The sequence below is a fragment of the Tauraco erythrolophus genome, chromosome 5, assembly GCF_009769465.1.
Source record: "Tauraco erythrolophus isolate bTauEry1 chromosome 5, bTauEry1.pri, whole genome shotgun sequence".
Classification (NCBI taxonomy): domain Eukaryota; kingdom Metazoa; phylum Chordata; class Aves; order Musophagiformes; family Musophagidae; genus Tauraco; species Tauraco erythrolophus.
Window position 1 is genome coordinate 54,763,847 of NC_141469.1, and position 22,546 is coordinate 54,786,392.

A 22,546-nucleotide genomic window follows, 5' to 3' on the forward strand; every position below is an offset into this window, starting at 1 on the left:
GCAAAGGGATTAAATGCTTAAAAAAAAAAAAAGTAGTGACAGAGAACATAATGTCCCAGGAACACTCATCTCATTCCAGAAGCCAAAAATAAAAGCGAATTTAAAAAAGATCAAATATAACAGGTTTTGGTATGGCATTTCTTCTGACAAAACTACTTAAACAATAATATATTTAAAATGGATTGGGAAGAGCAGAGGCCTGGAAAGAAAATTCTTGTCTCTGAACAAAAAGGTGCATGTCTAGACAGCTGCAACTGTGCCTGAGCATTTATTTTTGCAAAAGCAAGTAAAGCTGTCCACTTTGGAAACAGATTCAGATCTCGGTTTCTGCAGTGTATAAGTAACGGTCCTACCCATAAGAAGAAATCACTTTTTTCATAATCTCTACAATTCCCAATTTAAACCACTCCTTAATGGAAACTAAATGTAATTTTGCCACAGAAACTGAATGATGCACAGACGTCTCCCCAGCTGTAATCAACTCTCAACAGACAGATCACATTGATCAGATCAAGAGTTCTCACACGGAATAAAGCATCTTAGTTTCATGCTGATCAGTGGCTTTTGAGAAAAGCTTTTCTTACAGAAAGAAAACTGAAGAGTAGAATTGCTTAAAGTCAAATTCCCCAGGAGAATTTTAGGGTAGGGCTTAAGCAGAGTGAGCCTGGTCCTGCAGACTCCATGCTTGTCAGCAGCTGGGACATGAGACACACACCTATCGTAGCTTCTTCCAAAAGGAGCCCAAGCTCTGACACGTTCATGAGAGGAAGCGAACCAAAGCACGGCACGGCATATGGGATGCTCAGCAGTCACTTCAAAAGCACATCCCAACCTGAACTAAAACTTTTACCGTAGGCACGCATTCAGAAGCCTCTAAAAACTTCCTTTGATCCACAACTCTAAAGTTACTTCAAAGCAAAAATCTGAGGTTCTTCGAAGAGTCACTTCCTTCCAAAGTTAACCACGGCTAGGCTGTATCAGTATGCTTTAGGCAAAGCTACTAAACTTTAAAGCAAATACATCAAACTTCAGAGATTCTTCATTCCATGTGTATGCAAATTTTCCATGTAAGCCTACAGTTCAAGTGTGAAAAGACACAGATTGATGCCACAGTAAGAATTCATCCTGTTTTCCTGTTAGATAGTCCTTATCTTATTAAAGCCAAAGAAACCAAAGTTAAAACAAGTCACCATCATCTAACGCGTAATGGTATTAAAACAAACTACTAATGGGATCTGGATGCATCAGTAGTAAATTGTAGTAGCCACTCTTGCAAGTCAGGCCAGTAGGAATGAAGTGACTGAAAACACATGAACAGACTTCTGCTCTGGAAGTGCAATCAGTCAGGGAGCAGTGAGTTAGATGATTTTATAAGCACATGGAAGAGAACTATCATGTCTAAACAACACAGAATACTGAACTGACTAAATACATTCCAGGAAAAATTTTGGAACAAAACCACCAGTCTGTTGTTATGTAAGAAAACATTTCTTAGGCCTTTATTTACAAAAGCTTTAAAAACAAATACCCTCTGTTATGCAAATTATTTGTTGTTTAAAAAGGACCACCCAGTTACATCATCATAACTCAATGAAAAAAAGGTATTTGATTTTTCGTTTTTAAGTACAAGGTAAAACAGAATAATTTGGCAAACATCTGGAGATTTTTTACTATTGATTTCCGTGTCGAACACGCACACACATACGCGCGCGCACGCACACACAGGCACACAATGTTGCACATCCCATCATTTCAGGCTAGTATTTAGCTATTCAATACCAAAAATCCTTCCTGCACAACTGCTCTGTACACATGCTATGCAGAGTTAAGAACGTACTTTAGGGTCCTTTAAAACAATATATCTAAAATATATTGCTAAGATATACTCAAAAATAAACTAGCATTACACTCCTCAGGTAACTTTATTAGCTATAAGTTATTTATATTTTGTTGTTTTACAACAAATATCTGTAGCATCTGTCTTTGTAGCAACTACAAAAAAAGCACGATTTTATTGTCCTTCTAATTCAATAATTCAATTAAATAGTATTTTTTCAGATCTTTGGGTTTTATCTTCAACTAAGCTGACTTTCAAAAATCATCAAATCAAGTACATAATAAATATGACTTCATAAAAAATATTTGAGGTGTACATCACTTGAATAAAAGCTAGGAAGTTAATCAAGGGAGGTGTATCATTACAAAATTCCTACTATTCCAATATCCTTCAAGTCTCAGCTTAACAGCAGAAATGTTAAAGTCATAGCTGTTCTTTTCCTGAAGGGTGTAAAGCTGGTTTTTCAAGCTTCTTTCCCCCATCACAGAGCGGTTTTAAAGCAGCAGGCCAACCAGCAGTTGACATGTGCAGGATGTGTTTGAAGATGACTGAACACTATTAAAATAACAGCAGTTACTATGATTTCAGTAGTTTGTTTTGCTTCAATAAACAGAGGTTATGCAGCAAATAAGTCCTGTTCTGTGGGTTGATACACCAAGGAAATGCAGCGTGAAGCTGCTGAACTTGGCAGATGATTGTTTTCTAGCTGAGGGCAAAAGGAAAAACAAAACAAAACTTCAAATAAAACAGAGGATCTGAGTCAGAGTCACTCTCTAAAGTGCAAATTTGATGGTCCACAATCTTGAATAGCTAAAACGCCTGTATACTGGAAGGAACAAACATTAATGGGAAAGTTAGTTACAATCAGTGCCAGTTAATTTGGAGAAAGGAGAGGAAAGAGACAACAAACTAGAAGATCAATATAGGTAAGTTTACCAGACTATTCACGATGATTTAACTTTCCCCTTCTCTCTGCAACACTGATCCTATAACATGCTTCTTTACAAATGGGCTAATTATGAGGCCAAAATGTAACCCAGAAAATTTTACATATCAATATTAAGATCAAAATCTGTGATAGGAACAGTCAGGTTTAGTACATAGAAAGGCAGAAAACAAAGTGTGCTGAGAAAGGGGGGAAAAAAAGCCTTATTGTCCAAGGCATTCAACCAGAGATAAAACCTATATACAAGCATGTGGAGGTCAAAAAAATGGCCTTTCATTTCATGTCATGACTGTTTGTTGGCTTCTTCTTCATATGCATTTCCTGTGCCATTTTGTACATAAGATGACCCCGAACCAAGGCCGTATAAGTGGCCACAGTATTTGGCATCGTCAATGTGATCTTCGAAGAACATCTAAAGAGTTAAGAGAGAGACGCAAATTATTGTGAAAGAAAAAGTTCAGTTTAAATAGAACTATAGAAAGGCTTTAAAATGTTACTTTCTTTTTAGCAGAAGATACCAAAACCCAAAGTGCAAAAGATGATATAATTAACATAATAACACAATCTCACCTCATTATCAGAATGTGCTATATGACATGATTTTTTCAAAGTAAATCTGTCAAGGAATACCATCAGTCTTCCTGTGCACCTTTCCTGATGAAATGGCCAAATGCAATGTTTTGGCAATTTTGCATTATCAGTTGTCACTTGCTTTTCTGCAAGTGCAACCAAGCGCAACAAATTTCTCCAACTGATTTCTGTGGAGTTTCTCACAACAGGCACACGGTTAGCACCCATCGTCGGTGCCCATGCTCTACCTACTCCTCAGTATGGCGGTTTTCATCATATTTAATCATGAAACAGGGGTATGTCCCAATTTATACCATAAAGGTTTGGGAGTGGGGAGAATGTCTGAGCACAAAACCCATTACAGGGTTTAAAGAAATGCAGAAAGATGCATATCCAGCTAGCCCCTCACACAGGAGGACTCCATTTAAAAAGGAATAGCAAAATTAATGTCAGTTTCATACTAAGACTGCATTTACACCTTACAAGTCTTAATTACAAACAGAACCTTTCAGTGGAAGACATATGAAACTCTCTGTTATTCTACTGGTTTACCTTTCAGACAGGTTTTCTAGCAAAAACACAAGTTACCTCACCACCACCACCCAAAAACAAACAAACAAACAAAAAATGACACGTACACAAAAATTCTTCACTGCAAAATCTTTACAGCAAGCCTGGACATCCCAGCAGTTGTCCAGGGTTGATGTTGATCCTATCATCAACATCAGAAATCCAAGGCAGGCAGATGCACGCTGGAGCAGGGTGGACACAATACACAACCGAGACGGAGGGCTGCGTATACCACACCGGCTGAAAACTTCCCCCTTTATGCTTCACTTTAGCAGCATGGTCTGAATGGAAAGTTCTGTACTGCAGGAACTAGAGACCTCAATTAAAAGTTTTAAAGCCCCCAGCAGTTCTCAAACAAGCAAAGAGGTAGGAAAATCCTAAAACAACAGCTCTACTGTTGTAGTATCAGTATTTAAGTATGGGAAGAAAAAGGTCAGTAACTTTTTCATCTGGGACTCAAAATCCCAGCAAGTTGCAACTTCTTCTCCGGAATTAGTAACACAGTAGTAAAACATTTATTAATTTTGTACCTCTAAAGCATTGTAAAATGGAGCTTTTTCACTCAGAAATACACTGTTAAACAATGAACTCTACTTAAAAGCCTTTATAAATGCATATTAAATGTACTTCTTTCTGCTGACTACTGTGTCCTTATTTAGAAATGCTGTATTTGCAAAGAATCTGAAAATCCTGAAAAAACAATCATAATCAATCCATCTTTGTTGGCTTAACTAAACAAATGCTTTGCACTAAAAAAACTCAAAAGATGACTACTTCTCCCAATAGCAGCTTTTGGTAAACAAATTCAAGAAGCTAATTTGCAATGTAACACAAGCTGCATCTCATTAGAGAAACGATCATGAGTTTAACCTTTTCCTCCAGAAAACTAACTTGAAAGGCAGTATCTTAAGCACGATTATCACATAACTCCTCTTTCCCTTTATTTGCTTTGGATTTTGTTTCAAATTCAAGAGTGAAAAATTAACAATGCTGGGCAGACAACAGTTAGAAGCACTGGGCTTGGATTGTACCAGTAACACAATCCTCTCTATTGCATCTGTAGCCCATGACCTGCCTGACAACTGCAACAGTTCCAGCAGAGGCAGAACAGAGTGTTATGATGAGCAAACCAACTTCAATCACAGCATTTAGTTTTTCTCCTGCTGTCTCACCAGTATTTGTGAGAAACTCACGGTCATTTTCTCCTTTATACAAAAGGCTGCATTGCAGAGGGTAGACACCTTCAGCATACAATACTAAACCTTATTAAAAGATGAATTTCGCGATTACCATTCATTTTGATGTCGTAAATAACACTGAATTACTGGCAGAAGGTCGTATTCAGATGCACTGGCATTTGACCAGTGCAAGTGCTTTCCTGAAGACGCCCCTTCGACATTTGTTCTGCTAATGTAAAATATCCTGTATCTTCCTATTGTACGCAGATAAGCAGCAAGGACACGCAAAGCTTGTAAGCTTGATTTCCCTTGCTCCAAACCTCGACTTAATTGACTGATGTATAATCTTTTAGAACCTGAGCTAATCTGTGCTTTACTCCATGGTAAGGAACAAATGCATGGACATTGTCCACAGCAGCCTGGAAGTCATTATTTAACATACCTGTAGCCTGCAAGTTTAGCTAGAAGTGGCTAATCCAGACACTTGCCCTCGCCTCCCGCCTCCCAGCCCTGTCACAAGCAGGAGTGCACGCCAGCTGGGTATTGCACTGAGCAGAAGCTCAAAAAAAATTGGCTTGAGCACAGTCATTCCAAAAGAAGTCTGGCTCCAACAGCTCGTAAGTTGCTGCAGCAGCCATCTCAAAAAAAAAAAAAAAGGCACCCTGCAAAACAGGGAAGGAAAAATACCCCCAAAACAAAAATCCACAAAAAAATCCAAAAGCCAGGCACAGGCTGGAAACAGGAAGCAATACTCACTCATAGCAGCTAAGCAGGGAATCAGTAAGGCTGGTTCACATTTACACGGGGGAAATACAAGTCGTCTTATATTTGTCAAGAAAGGAGTCACCCCTGAAGACATTCAGAGACCTTCTTAAAATATGGCAAGCTTAGAATCAGCAACTCCATCTGACTATCACAGCACATTACTATCATGGAGATAAAACCAATACGTCCACCTACTTCTCGCATTTTGAAAAAGGCCATTCCTGTGAGTAAAGAATCAGATCCTGCCTGATGCTGTGGTCCTATCCTTTCCAGCTCTAACTGCTCAGCCACTTCTTGTAATCCACCCTGAAAAAAAAAGAAAATTGTTAACTGCTGAAAAAAATAAAAATCAGAAAACTGAACAGCTGTATTTGGGAAAATCTGTTACTCAAGTTGTACAAACTCACGTGTATTTTAACGTTTGCACAGTAACTGAAAGTCATTATACTAGATAAATACACATCTGGAGAATCAAACTTTCAGTATCAATAGCCCATTAGAATTCTGTGTCAGTATTGATTAAATAAAGCAGTATCTGTGACCAACAAAACTACTCCTCTTCCATGCTTCAGCTTCTCCAGTAACCAGATGTTGTTACTTAACAAAATAATTCCTTCAAGATGTTGAAAGGACTGGCAATGCTGAAGAACAAAACCAGTTGTTCCTGTACTCCTTCTATTTGAATGAAAGTTTAAAAGGTAAAAACGTTCTACAAACACAAGAATTCAAGTGCTTACAAATGAGGTGCCCATATGCCTCCATGTGTTTGAAACAGATCTTTTTCTTTCCGCTCACCTTTCAACAATTAAGTTGAGGGTTTTTCCACTTCCTTCACAAAAAAAAGTATCTTTAAGTATCTAGAACACTACAAGGAGTCCAGGAAAATGTTACACAGCAGGCATTTAGAAACCAGGTGGTAAACTCAAAAAAAGGAAGACAGTGCCCACTCCATCTCTACAAGACATTCTACTCCTCTTTAGTTTGTTTCATTAGCTGCTGTAAGAGGATAGGGAAAACACCATGCAAAAAAAATCCATTCTCTTGCAACTAGTTTTCTAAGATACTAAAATCCAATGGTATAGCCAGCTTCTCTGTTAGAGCTGTGTATTTCATAGTCACATGTGTAATGAAACCTACTTCTTAATAAAAACCAACATATAAACATCTCACATACAAAAAGGGAACTATTTAAAACAGTAATTGTCTGCTTTGAATGTCGACACAAAGTTTAAAAGGACAGACTGTGAAGCTGTAGACATCACTCCAAAGGTGCAAATCTATCTGCTCTTAAAGGTAAAACTTATCCAGTTTTGAAGCACATTTTCTTCCTAATAAGCTTATTAGGAAGCTTATAAGTGAAAAACTATCCCCTTAACCGCAGAGTGACTAAACAAACGTCTTTTTAGTGCCCCCCAAAATGGTAATAATCACTACAAGTGGAAGCAAACCCATTAGAAGTTGGTTTGGTTTTACGCAGGCAAGACAGACCAGTTGAAGGACAGACATGTTACACTCTAACTGCAATCTCCTAATGCTGTAAGCTACATTGTGAGCACATAATTTTGTATATCAATTTTTTTTTAATCATAAAGCTATAAAGCTACTGGAAATAGACTAAAGCATATGGCACATTCTTTAAGGTCTAGAAAGATCAAAAAAACAAAGACAAAATCCTTAGTCCTGCCATAAGCTTTTCAAGGCAAAACGTTGCACAGAGGCAATCCTTTTAAAGGAAGACTGCCTAGTATCCGAGTTTACCTTTCCTTGCACTCTTAACGTGTTTCAAGTACAGGAAGGGAAGCAATAAGAGGCAAAAACATAACAGCCACTGTTAAAACTCAGAACAATAAAAATTAAGTCTGACCTGAAAAATCAGATCAAAGATTACGAAAATTTCTGTGAATCTTACAGCAACAGGTTTGGGTTCAGGTTTTTGCTTGTTTAAAAAGATGGAAGCTTCAGTAATAACATTCCCAAGTAACACCTACAAACCAACATGAAAACCTAGTACTGGTATGGCTAGTTTTATTCTAGCTTGAGTAGCAGGAATATAGTTTACGGAAGTTTAAGAAAAGACTAAGTCTATACAGTTAAGCACTGAAGCTACCTTCTTTTCCTTATGTGCTTAGATACAACATTTGAACACTGCAAACATGCTTGGTTAGTTAACTTACACTCTCAAAAACATGCTGAGGGCTGGTGGGCAGGGGAAAAAAAGTACATTTCAAATACAAGCACGTTCTCTGCTTACTAAGTCCAATAATGAGCTGTACGAGTTAGCAACAGCAGTTAGGCCCACACCCTTTCAAGGCACCATTTTCTGCTCCTAAACTCTCTACTTCCTCAAGCTGTGAATTAGCAGTGCCTCATCATCAGGTTCTGCTAGCTGTAAGACTATCTACTCTAGCTTCAAGCAACTCTGATGAAAAAACACTCAAGAATAAAAATCAGTAATATTTACACAGCAGCTGCAAGTTCTGGAATGTAGACTTAGTAATTCAAAATTTACAGTAACAGCAGCCTACAGAAGAATGCTTTGAAAACAGTGCTTTTAATGGTATATATCTATACATCACACACTACTTGTGTGGAACTTTTTGGCCTAACTGCAATAATTACAGAACAAAACTTTGCTGTCTCTGAAAATTAATAGGCTACTGAGATTCTCTTTCAGGCAAGACTTTTGCACTCCAGATAAGAACATTTTACTCTTGAAGGGGAAGGATGAATTCTCTCCAAATTTTCAGAGCATTGGTCTTTCAATAAAGAAGCCACAGAAAGCCCACAACCATAGTCAACAGCAAATCCAGTTCAAATTCTCAAGTTTCATGGCACCGGTACCACAGTTCATTGTTTTGTACAACCTCCTATATATTACAGGCAAGTTTCCAGCAAGGTCTATAAACCTACACTACATTAGAGTCGTCATTACTATCAAAAAGTTTGCAATTGTCCACATAGAAAGATTTTTAGAAAACAAGCAAGAGTTTAACCTATACTACATTAATATATCAGATTAATTCCCAATCTGCATGCCAGTAAAGTACATTCATGTCCATCTGAGTTAGAGTAACATACTGTAAATTCACAGACTACTTAATTCCACAAAAAGAGCCTCTAACAGTTTCCCAATCCTCAAGCGTATTTCTATTCTCAATGCCAAAAATTCTTTTTTGGGTCTATGGGGGCAGGGAATGGGGGACCTACAGCAAGTCAGCGACTTTCATATGAAAAATAACTTAGACAAGTCAATAAAGGACAACTACACAGCAGTTCAATTCACTGCAATTTAATAGAGGTTGAAAGTGACAGACATTAGAAGACAGCACATGCGTTTGTAGAGTCACAACACTGAATGTTCAGCAACTTGTTTCAGATAGCTGCTCTCAGTACAATACAAGTCCACCATCACTTCATCGCTGGTAAATTTGATGGGGCAGAGTAGTGCACATCCCTTCCTCTCCTGTCATTACCAGCCTGCAGGTTAGGTGACAGGAACAAGATTTACTGCAATAAAGCTGACCTACAGCCCCTCCTTTAAGACTCCTGAAGTTTATGAACATTTCATTTTCAGTTCTGCCTTCTGTGAAGAAAAACTGTTTCTGAGATGTTCTTTAATACCCATCTACTTGCCCAGCTGATTATACCAATAACAACTCTAGATGAACACAGGTAGGTACACTTTTCATACTAACTGGAAGGGAGGTCTCCATTTTCAAGATTAATTTGATTAACAAAAGGATTTACACACCTTACTTCTCACACAAACAGGGTACTACTTAAAAGTGACACATTCTATTAGTTTATCTCAGTAAGAAATGGAGGACTATAAACCCATGCAGATCACTATTCAAGCGCGACACAGTGGCAAGCCATTCCGTAGCTAGGATTTGATTGTACTACGGACAGTGTTCTCTTTTTCCTGCAGGTTCTCATTAAGAAGGCCTAGAGAATCGAGTTACTTTCCATAAAAGCAGCAAGTCATTAATTGCCTCAAATGAGCGATGCACCTCGTTCCAGCAGCAGTCCAGACTCATATCATTCCTTGGCAAGTAAAGCTGTTAATAAACCCTGTAGCATCTTTCTTTCTCTTGCTGTCTTCCCCTTCATGTACTTCATTCCAATTGCCATTCATTCTCCAGTCCAATAAAGTATCCAAATTTTACAACTGATAGAGTAAGCCAATTAGTAACCCTGCTGGCTTGACAGGAGATATTAGTTTCTAGTACTGGATTTTTTTCTAGAAGTCACATGTTCTCCCTGACCATATGCTGTTGTTTATCGTTCTTTATGGGGCCTTCTGAAACATTCTTCGCTCCATTCCTCTTCCCAAGACACTTCCACAGCATCATCGTTGCAATTACCTTCACCAAGATGACTGCAGTCCTTTAGTGGACTGCATAATGAGAAAGCAAGAGTACATGAAACCCATCAATTCTTATGGCTCAAGAAGAAAAGGCTCGATTCCAAACATGGGTTTATCATCTGTCAATAAAGACTGGGCACGATAAATACAGTATTAACATGCTATTTTTAACTGGTAAGCAGTTCTAAAAATAAATGCGTGCTCCTGCCTGCCTCTATCAATAGCCTTTAATATTAAACATATAAAGTTTGAGACAAGTCTGTTTAATGAGTATTATCAAAGCAAAATCAGAAAATAAAAATTCAGAAAATAAGTATTTTTTAGCAGAAAGTACTTTCCAAAACCAAAATTTGTTCTCAGTCATTAACAGATTACTTACCTTCAGATTTTTGCAACTCTTCATGAGATATTTTACATCATAGATGACAGGGAAAAACAATCGCAGTATCTCAAAGAAGTCTAGCTCCTCTTCAGGTAAATTAGAGTTTGTCAGGATTTTGATTAGATAGCCAAAGTCATAGCCACTGCAAATTAATAACAAAAGCCATATAAGCAAACAACTTAGAAGCATCCTTCTCATCTCCAACATCGACTTTATTACACATCAACAGGACGTTTTGCTTAATTACAATGCAATTAAGACTGACTCTTACAGAAGACTAAGCCTCAGCATAAATGGCCCCATTCCAACTTTTAGGGAAAACATTTTAATTTAGTCTTAACGAGGCCAAGCGAAGAAGCAAAAAAGATCTGCCTAGAGGAGCTTCTCCAAATTCTGAAACAAGGTAGTGCTGCTAGGGCTTCATTTGATAACAAGAACTTAAAACAGAAAGACTCCTAGCTGGTTCCTTTCAGATAGACCGGCGTTTCTCACTACAAACTGAATGAGATAGAGACACTTCTACAGCTCTTGAAATCCAAAGGATTAATGAGTTTCCAAAGCTAACACATGTTTACGCCTAGAGGCAATTTTCACCCTTAGCAATGAAGAAGAGCAGATTGTCTTCCCACTTTCCCAATTATATCAGCACGTAGTTAGACAACTGAAAAATTTAATATTTTGTAGACTGTTACTCCTTTTAGAGGCAACGACAGAGTAAGTTGAAAAAATTTTTGTGTATGTACATTTAAGTCATCACGAGGCAGCAAGATAGCCAAGCAGTACAGGTTTGGTGGAAGAAACTGAGGTATTATACATAGTGTATGCGTAGTGCAGACGAGTTTGGGAAGACTTCCTTCTCAGTAGCTTGCCTGAAGAGGACATAGGAATGAGGTGTGGCAGTAAAAGGGAAAATCATGTATTTTTACAAAGGGTTATGAGAGGAAACAGAGAGTTTAAAGCATAGGAAAGACAGATGTCAAGTATTAAGCAGGACTGAACACCACAACAAAAAGCAGTGATAACTAGTTATCCTTTTCCTTAGGATGGCAGAGATTACAAAACAGATTATTCATCTGATCCATTCTGATCCCTTGTACTTGCAGGACTGCCCATGCACGCATACACTGAACTAGATGTTATGAGGTTTGCACTGAACTAAATCAGCTCCTAGATTTTACTGATGTGCAATTTTAAAAATGCCTGTACTAACAGAGAAGATGAAAACACGCAGCAGGACTACCTCTACTGAAGGCTGCATCAGATTTGCTGCTAAAGGAACCCCAACGTATAGCTGAGAGACAACTCAAGTGAACAAGTGGCTCCTTCAGACTCCGAATTCCCACTTCAAGACTTTGTGTTCGTTCTTGGTTATACAAAGATCATACTCAAACCCAAGAATTTTGCAACTTGGTAAATACTCACTGAGATCTTTAATTGTGAGATGAACAATTCAGGATCAGTTAAGAGCACTGTTACTGCACTGTACTAGATCCTGCAGATATTCAGCACCCACAAAGACCAGTGACTTCCAATGCAGGCTCAACGCTTTAGCTTGCATCCTCAATGTAAAGAGGATTGCTTTTTGTACCTTTTGTATACGATGGGGTTCTCTATCTTACGAATTTCTAGACAGAGGGTAGAAAATCTTGAACGTACTGGAAATGAATGGATTGTTTTTGCTAAAAGTCCATTAATACAAGATATACAAAAGGTACAGACTATTGCAGCTCTCCCATGGGGGTTTCCAGTGCTCTAAACAGGAATTTCGTGCTGAATGAATCCTGCACTGCATCTGGCACTTTGAAGCTGCGCTGGCGGCACTCCAATCTCCACAGCAGCAGCCACCGGCCAGGGAGCAAAAGGAGCCAAAGATAAAGGATTTCAGCTGAGTATTACAAAGTAAAAATCTGTAGTATACTTGGCAAAACAGTAGTTTGGAAGCTTAATTTTATTAGATCACCTATGAGGGAGAGGAAAAATAAATAAATAAATAAATAAAAAGCTGAGGAAGTCTGTATCAGTATAAAGTCCTCTACAGAAAAAGAAACAAAAAAAGCCGCATAAGCAAAAAAGGCTGTTGAGAAAGATACAAAAAAGACTGTTTGGGATTAAGGAGACTTAACCCTCTGAAGATTAGAGAGTTTATTAACTCACTAAATTCCTGACATCTGTCATCGCCATATAAAAACTTTTAAAGTGAAGAAAACTGTATTTGTGCCTCTCTTCCTCCAAAAGAAAAAAAAAAAAACACCCTACATTTTTAACTCCCCTCCTCTTCCAAAAAAAAATTATGTACATGACTAAATTTCTAGAAACAGACGCTCTCAAACACTTCCACTTTCTATTGAGGCAGTACTGCAAAAAAAAAAAAGGAGAGAAGGAACAGGCTATGATAAATCTGCAATTTCGATGAAGAATTATATATATACATATTTTTTTTCCCCAGAGACTGTAACCGATTCATTCCTTCTAGGATCTTCATGCAGAAAAAGGGGACAGGATATCTGAACAGTGGATTTAACAGGCACGATTACCCTTCCATTGCACGACAGTATTCAGTCAGATACATTTTTGGATCCTAGATACGGGCTAGTTTTAGTCAGCTCAACCAAATGTTCTCTCACATTCCTTAAAGTCCCAGCTGTTTACACTTAGTCCCACTGTGCTTGTAACAATCATCACAGGCACATTTTACCAATCACAATGCAGTATCAAGATATTTACATCATCATTTTAGTATACTTTTTGGGGGTAACATCCAAGCTTACATAGACACAGGAATTGTAACTCCAATCCAAGACTAAGATAAACACAGTTCAAAAACTGAGTGGCCACTGCTGAACACTAACAGAAGGGTAAGAAAGTCCACAGTGAGCAATTACATAATTACCTGCTCATTAAAGAAGTTTTCTTCTAATCCTCTAACAGGCAATTAGTGGTTGGTTTACACCCTAAAGCACACAGGCTTCCTTTCCTTAAAAAGCTTTCACCATTTCTAATACAATCACCTAAAGTTACCAAGTACAGCTATCCACAATCCCTGGAGCTATACAGCAACATAAGCACTGTTAAAACCACTTTTTTTTTTTTCCCCTGAACATGGACAGCTGCAGGCAACAAGACCATGGAAAAGATCAAATGTGCTTGTATTTCTTTCCCTTACTACCCAGAAAGAATTTAGATAGGCAATTAACAATGAACTCTACTCAAGCGCAAACCGTTTCTAAAATAAATCAAAACCTGACAGGGCTGAGAAAGCTTTACTTCATTTTATAACTGGCTAACAGAAATAAGACAACAGATTAAATTTTACTAAAATCAGATAGACACAAATGATAATTGAAATATAACAGATTGGAACCTTCCAGCTTCCCCAAAACATCTGGGTTAAGAGACATGTTTGCACAGAACCTCCAAAGGTAGACTGAGGAGGTTGCACACAGGTGGACATTCAAAGGTTCGGCTGATCAGTCAGCTAAAGATCCACAGAAAAGAGTGTTTGTGGTGTTCTGGTTTATAACTGCAAAGCACCCACAGCTCACTGGACTGTGACAAGAATCAGAAATTCAGTGCTTTCCCCTACTCTCTCATCACCTCAAATACATTTTAACACACACAAAAGATTTGATGGAGTCACTTATGAAGTTGCAGTACACAAGAAACGGTGACAGCGCAAGTGTTTCTTCGCTCATGCCTGACAGAACTGCAGATTCACGCAGATTTGCCAATAGGTCAGGATGCCAAGGCAGCTACATCAAATGCAGACATAAAAAGCATACAAAGAAAACAATTTGAGAGGCTAAGAGCTTAGAAAAACTACATAAGAGTTCAAGGAAATCAAGGACTGGGAAACAAAACAAAAAAAAACCAAAACATAACCTCACACTCTGAGAAAGGAGTAATTCCCCTCTTCCCACTTCCTAAGACACCCATAAATGTTGAGGGTTAGTAGTAGTGAAAGCATTTTAAGGAAACAGAAGCAACAGCCGAGTCAGCAACTACCAGCACAGCTTTTTCAGCAGTCAAAGAACTTACTGCATAGACAGTTTACATGAAACAAATTTTCAACTGAGCTGTCTCACTGCTTTAAGTTTCCACTGATAGAAAATAATCACAATCAACCTAAGACATATTTAGAAACAGCTGTTTACTGTTCTTTGTGGCACGTTTTGTGTTCATTTATAGCTTTGTGCCATCTCAGCTTCCTCAGAACTTCACCCGCTACTCCAGGGTTTTGTGCTCAAGACAATATCAACATGCTCTGTCAAGCCCAAAAGCCTTCAAACACTCTCCGTCTTCAAGCAGAGTTGTGGATTATCAGTATGTGTCAAACATTTGCTGGAATAGCTGTCTTAAGAGGATTTCTGAAGATATTTTCAGTGAAGGCCACAACAGAAACCCATTTTAGCACAGATGAAACTGGACTTTAATAAAGCCATTCCAAAAACCCTTCGTAAGCTGCACTAGTAAAAGATGGTATTATTGCACAGTTTGCACTGTACTTTGAGCAGCACATTAGTCAAGAATCACTCACAATCAATATAATTATGCTTTAAAAAGAATCCCTAGTGTAGAAATGGCTCAAGTATTCTGCTACAATAGCTTACACTAGGTCCTTAAAGTTATTAGGTGACATTGGAAAACCACTGTTTTGTAGTGGTAGCTGCTTCTACATGGCAGTGTCTGTTGATGTACCACTTACACGCATAACACACCTCACCCTCCCTTCCCGTCTTCTGAACCATCCACGTTACTTTACCATAGTCAAGTGCAAATCACAAATATGCACATAAGAGCCCATAATAACGGGTTTAAGAAGCTGAAATAAACTTGATCTATTAATTCAGCCTTTGTAGTTATTTTGACACAGTTCATGCCATTCTTGTTCCAGTATTTTTCCCCAAAGTACTACCCAAGTAGCAAGACTAAGATTATTTTGGAGTCATATTGTGAGTCAAGACAGCTGCAAGTGGAAGATGTAGGCAGATTAAGTGACAGGTGTACTTGAAGAGGATCCTCTTTTTTTTTTTTTTTTAAATGTCTCCCCTTTCGAAAAGTCAGTATAACACTTGCTCTCTACAAAGCAAGTCAAAATGATGAATTCTGCAACAGGCTGTAATATGCACCTTTCTACTACTGTTTTATATTCCTTGCTGAAGCAATACTTATTTATCAGTTGGTTAATAATGTAAGTACTTCTCTAACTCCACATGCCTTTCTCGCCTCCAACCTGCCCTTCAATATTTAATACTTAAGGATGAAGAATCTGGTGTTTTGGTTTGGTTTTTTCCAATTTCATCATCTCCATATTACCACCCACCAATGTAGCACCCGTGATAAACAAAAATAAAGCTGTAAGGAAACTGATAGTCTCAGCCAAAACATTTGTTCCTAGCAGCCAGCATTTAAGATGTCAACTTGAGGACATTACATAGCAATAAGCCTTTAAAGCCACTGTTGCTTGCAAAAAGTGCAAATTATCTCTGGCATGCAGTTGACTATACAATGACTATTGCATAAGTTTTAAAGTGTTAAATCTTGCTAACACTAGAAGATCTTTTGCATCCTGACAGATTCATCAGAGATTTAGCATTTGTATTTCTATTTCTACTTGGAAGATGAGTTCCTGTGATGGAATGCAGCTAGAGCTAAAGCTTATCAGGGCTCTCCTTCCAAGCAGAGTAATTTTCAGCTGCCCAGATTACCAGGAGATTGAAAACAAATTTAAAAGCGCTTTATAAAACTCTTCACTGATAATTCCGTGGTCTCTGCCATGACACAAACAACATTCGCTCAAGAATCGCTTAAAAATAGTTTGCTTTTACCACTGTTCCTGTTATCACTTGCACGTGGGACATTAAAAGATACAGCGCCACCTGCTGGCTCAGCAGTTTCATGGTTTTCCGGTTTACATTTTCTGATGACAGTGTAAAACACCAAAAAAAACCCACCAGTACTACCCTGTACCCTCTATTCTTATCACACAGAATGGTGCTACAGGTATGACAGCAGAAACAGTTTTCCAAGTCTTACCAACCAAGATATGTGCTATATACACGACACCATTCAACATACGAGATGTGAAATCCAAGCTCTGGAATTCAATAATCAATATTGAAAACTCCAATACTTAACATGGAGAATTTACCTATGAAAAGAAAGCCACTTGACTCCTTCACATAGTACAACTCCTGATGTCATAAGCAGTTCTGCAAAGTACTGTGTCTCAATTCCTTCTTCCTCATGCTTTTTAAACTGGATACCAGATGTCGTCAACAGTTCGATAGAGTCCTGGGCATACATATCTTCTCTAAAAACAGAGAGAGGAAAAGGAAACTTTCAAAATCTACAAACCTCAGTGATTATAAGCCTAGTAATATCACTTTTTTGCTATTCATTCCACACACTTCACTAGCATAGAGCAGGAGCAATTTGACTTTGCTCTGTATTAATTACAAAACCAAGCATTTTTCAGAGCTTTTGTTAACCTTCACTAGCATTGCACCATTCCTGGCACCTCCATTCTCATCTCCTTCATAAAAAACTAGTTCCTGCTCCTCTTTCGGCTACCTAGAACTCCTCTTTTGCAAATCTACATAGGAAAGTGAATGTATGAACACAAGTATTTTACCAAAAATCCATTACTCAAACTGTCACAAATTAAACATAAGAGTTGAAGCACTAACATATTACATTATAGAACTAGGAAGAGCACATTCCAGAGCCTAGTGCTGCATCAGTTCTGTGGATAATATTTCCCACAGGTTTCTTGTGATTTCAGCAAATGTAAATGTTTAGACACATGCTCATCAAAACTTCCTTCTCGCTCGAACTGGAAACTGAGTACTTGCTCCATCTAGTCAATCCTTAAAATTCAGGTAGCCTAAAGTTAACTTTCTAAACGACCAACTTCAACATTAATACCCATATTTTGGACCTAAAATTTAACAGGATGGAAAAAAATTCCTCTGTGCATTGTTTGCTCCCCTCTTATCCCTGTACTTATTCCCTTACCACTAACATTTTTGTAAAGTCTTAAAGATTTTGTGATTAAATGGACGGGTTTTTTTCCCCTAAAGTTTAATCTATATCATTATAATAAAGACATAGAATGGTTAACTGAAAAAAAAAAAGGGCAAACATGGCTCTGCTTAGAAGATGATATTCGTATTACTGTCCACAACATACTATTCTACAAAGTCTCTTCAGTGTATAGCTTTCAATTTTAATAAAAATACAATCAAATCACAAAAAAAATAAAACAGGCAAGACAACCAATATATCAAACTCAACTATTACATTCAATCGTAGACTTATATTCCTTATCCCTAATAGCAAGTCATCATTCATCAGAACATAGAGATACACTCGCAAGATGTGTTCTATCTTTTTTCCTCCCGCCCACACAGCTGCTCATTAGCTCTCTAGCTTTAAGGCATCAGCTTCCCAACACCTGTCCATTTCCATAACACATTAAAGAACTCATCCAAAACAAACATGCCTATTTTACAAAAAAAAATTTTAATTCCAGTTTGTTGCTCTGCACTGATCAGGTGGATAGTTAGTTTAGAGAAATATTTATGCTCTTTAAAAGCACAGTGTCACAAGACCTGGCTGGAACTACACACAAAAAAATTACCTTCTAGGAAAAGCCAACAGCTGTTTTGCTCCAGGAGCAGAACACTTGGCACAGTGCCACTTCCCAAAAGGAAGTTTAGAAACAGACAAAAATAAGTCATTCCTCCACCTCTGTTAAAAACACATTCATGTTTCAAGTAGCATTTACCTAGCTGATCTTTTTGTATAAAATCCCCCTAGTGAACTATTAACAAGTTAGTTGAGTGACTACCTAGATCTTGCCTAACTAAGCTGTCTTATCTATGCAAGGTCTGGCACAAATAGATGGAAAACTACTTTTGTTTTCAGTTGATTGACATTAAGTAGACCTTCGAAGCTCAGAAAATGAATGAAACATAATGCAGGCTCTTCTTCCCAGAACATAGTTGGGAACTTACTAACTCATTCCTCCTCCTCTTTCTCCCATACTTAGCACTATTAGGATATTCTTCTACTAAGACAATGAGTAACTTCCATCCAGCACTTACACGGCCAGGGAAGTCTAAATATACCAAAATATTAAATCTGCACTTCCTTTTCTTTCAAGACGTGCTTCAAGCAACACTTGAAAGAACGCGTAATTCCTCAAACCAAACTGATTCGTGATAAGCCACAGCACTGCTTGTTTAGAAAAGCAGAAAGATAAGAGAGATAGCAGCAGTTTTTTCTCTGTAAGAACCCTGATTATTTTGAAAACAAGTCTTTCTATCTGCAGAAAAAAAGGTCTGTTCTCTAACCCTCCTCTGTTTACTGCAGTTTTAACTCATGTCTATCAAGCTGTCCAGTTACCAGCTTGTAACGCAACTGCTAAAAAAAAGCCAAGCTTCAACACAATTTCAGTTTGAGAAGCGTTTACACTGATACTCAAGTCGGCCCATATGAGAATCTATCAAACCAATTATGCTTACTTTAGGAAAAAATTCAAGATAATAACAACCTTGTCAACTACCTGCTAAAGATTAGAACTCAACGTAAGTGTCTCATCTCACTGGAAAAGTTTGGTTCATACTTAAAGGTTTATCACTGATAAAAATCATACTTTGAAATAAAGCTTACAATACGATTCCAATAGACAATAAAAAAAACAGTGTGCTTTCTAGCTGACACTTTACACAAGAATCCAGAATATAAATCTCCAGAGGAGTTATGCTGTAGAATCAATAACCCCTTTCAACCCGTTATAAAAGAAAATTAAAATGCAGTAACTTAATAGAATGAGTTGTTTTGAAAACACAAGAAAAGCCGCTGCAGTATTAAAAAGCTGAGAGTATTTTAGCTAGAATATTATATAGATCTTGTTGTGAGTGTTTTAACAAGAATAACTTTATTTTAAAGAGGACAGAGCAAACTTGCTTTAGAACTTGCTGATAACATTTGTCACAGTTCTTTTTTAGTCACTTTGGTAACGTTACATTTTTTTCCTTCGTGTTTGTATTTTTCATTTTAAAATATGCAATAAAACAACATAAGACTTCTATAACAACTAGTAAGAGTTAAACTATGTTTAGGTAGAAGCAGTTTGAAATGCCACGTATGAAAATGCAGAGCTAACCCTTGCACTAAGTATAAATGCATGCTTCTAAAACTTTTGCTCAGTACATTTGACCAAATTACCAACAGTAAGACAGACTGCGCAGAAGTGAGGGAATAAAGCACGTGTTTGGCTGACAAAAGCTTTCCTCGTGAAGCATCTATGGTATTCCAATCATATAAATAAAGAGTTGCTACAGCTTCCACAATCTATAATATATTTTCAAGTAATACTCAGTTAGAAACATACATTCACTAGTACAGACACTTAACACTTACGTCAAATTAAATTTAAAATTAAATTGCCAAGTTGAAGTTCCTGGAGGGTATTCTCCTTGCTCATTCATAAATGTCAGTCCTAGTTGAATTATTTTTAGCAAGTCTACATTGCAGCGTAACAATTGGTACTGATAGTCTGCGTTGCTTCTGAATTCTCCAATAGGCCTTGCAACTACTCCTGGAAATTCTGTATCCTGTAAGAACAGAATTAAAACTTCAACAAAAGACACTCATAAAAATTTACATTGCTCACTTTTCATAAAACATATTTCAAGCATCTAACAGTTTCATAGCTGCCATGGTTGAACCCCAGTCGGCCACTAAGCAACATACAGCAGCTCGTCCACTCCGCACCCCGCCACCTCCCAGTGGGATGAGGAAGAGAATCGGGGAAAAAAAGTAAAACTCGTAGGTTGAGATAAAGACAGCTTAATAGGACAGAAAAGGAAGGGAAAACAATAATACTGATGACGACAAAAGTGCACAAAACAAGTGATGCACGATGCAATTGCTCACCACCCACTGACCAATGCCCAGCCAGTCCCCGAGCAGCAGCCGCTATGCCCCCGGCCAACTCCTCCCCCCAGTGTTATTGTTCAACATGACGTCTCATGGTACGGAATATCCCTTTTGCCAGTTTGGGTCAGCTGTCCCAGCTGTGTCCCCTCCCAGCCTCTTGTGCACTCCCAGCCTACTCGCTGGCAGGGCAGTGTGAGAAGCTGAAATGTCCTTGACTTAGTGTGAGCACTGCTCAGCAACAACTAAAGTATCAGTGTTATCCACGTTATTCTCATCCTAGAACCAGAACACAGCACTGTAGCAGCTACTAGGAAGAAAATTAACTCTACCCCAGCCAAAACCAAGACAATAGCTGAAGAGTTCTGTGTGTAAATTTAGCTTATAAAACTGTAATATATTAGAATCCTGATGCTCCCACAGCATTAATTCAACATTAGGATGCATTATTCTTTCAATGAAAATGGATGAACAAGTTTATAGCTTTAATTTACTATCATCAAATGAGGTCATGACGGGTTGTTTTTTTTTCAGTAATTTGCTAGATAAACATCAAGTTCCCACTTACCATAGCTACATAGTTATACTTCCGTATAACTTGACGAATTTTCTTCATCTCCTCATCCAAGTTACAAGCCCAAACTTCACAGATTCTTTGGCTATGGTCTACGGTAGCTGCTGGCATAGTGGGGGGCTTTACAGACCATACATCAAAAGTTACACTTGACTGAGGATCAGTTTCATAAAGAGGACTTCAATGATTTTTTTTTTTTAACCTAAGGGACAAAGAAAGGAAAGCATCAAGTGTAAGTTTTTATTCGTTACTTCTCTGAAAAAACGCTTAACACACCAGGATCAAGCTTTATTCCTCAGAATTTCATAGAAGCACAACATCGCCACCAAAGCCACGTGAATTTCAGCTATGTGCGTTTAGATAACGATCCAAAACTAAAACCGCATGATTCTGTTAGTAACTTTCTCGCACAAAGCCAGGCAAATCGGCAAAGCTCGCTAATTCAACAGATAAAAGAGATACCTGAGCCCACAAGCGTTATTCCCCCACGGGTTAGGAGAGCACATTCCTGTGGATCCCACGGCTGCGTGCAACATGAAACGAAGCGGCAGAGTGACTTATTAGCGTTACGCCAAACTCGGGGACGACAAACGGCCGCACAGGCGGGCGGCCTCCCTCGGCAGGAGCGGCCCTTCCAGCTCGTACGGGCCGCGGTGAAGCGGAGAGCGGTGCGAGGGGACCGAACGCCGCCCGCCCGCCCGACTCGGCCCCGCGCCCCGCCGACGGTCCCGGCCGCCTTCGTGCGCGTACGCGGCCTCAGAAGCGCCCCGCGGAGCCGGCTCTGCGCGGCAGGCAGCGCCCTTCCATGGGGTGCCGCTGGGAAGGGGCCGCCCCGGCTCACTCCCCCGCCCCAGCCCGGCGCAGGGAGAGGCTCCGCTCGCGCGGCCCACAAAAACATCACCCGCGCCCAGCGGGACGTCACGTAAGGCCGCGGGGCCTCCGCGGGCTGCCTGGGGCCCGAGCGGGGCACGGCTACACCAAGGGGAGGGGGCACCGGCCCGCGCTCGGCTCCCTTCCTCCCTCCGCCCCGCTCCCGCGGCCGCCGCGCCCCCACCCCTCGCTCACTCACGCTCTCGGGCGGGCCGGGCCGGGCCGGGCCGCGGCGGGTCTGGTGAGGCCCCGCGGCGGCCCCCGACGCCCCAGAGCCGCCAGTCGCCGCGCGAGACACGGAAAACGCTGCCCCTGCCGCCCCGCCGCACAAAGCCATTACATCATCGCCCCGCGCCGCGCCGCGGCCTTTCCCCCCTCACCTCTGACCGGCGGCGGCAGCGCCAATCGCCGGCCGCGCCGCCCCTCCTCGCCCCGCCCTCTCTCCTCCCGCCCCGGGGCGCGCCGCGCCTCCCACCGCCTTCCCACGACTGCGTCACGCGTGCGCGGCGGTGACGCGGCCTGCGTGCCGCCGCTCGGCTCCGGGGC

The 22,546-nt window shown here is 39.6% G+C and overlaps 1 protein-coding gene across 2 annotated transcripts; it reads right to left on the reverse strand.

Annotated features, from left to right (window-relative positions):
- Positions 1-1,467: 1,467 nt before the first annotated feature.
- On the reverse strand, positions 1,468-21,331 carry CNOT7 (CCR4-NOT transcription complex subunit 7). 2 transcript variants are annotated; one of them, XM_009984727.2, is made up of 6 exons: positions 21,125-21,331; positions 20,041-20,234; positions 16,763-16,924; positions 10,612-10,756; positions 6,062-6,172; positions 1,468-3,195 (listed from the first exon to the last, which is right to left on the reverse strand). In XM_009984727.2, exons 1-6 carry the CDS (start codon positions 21,239-21,241, stop codon positions 3,067-3,069), a joined length of 858 nt encoding a protein of 285 aa, XP_009983029.1. In that variant the 5' UTR covers positions 21,242-21,331; the 3' UTR covers positions 1,468-3,066. The 2 variants fall into 2 exon arrangements, with proteins under 2 accessions (XP_009983029.1, XP_086467767.1); XM_086611641.1 differs by lacking the exon at positions 6,062-6,172.
- Between the last annotated feature and the right edge of the window lie 1,215 nt (positions 21,332-22,546).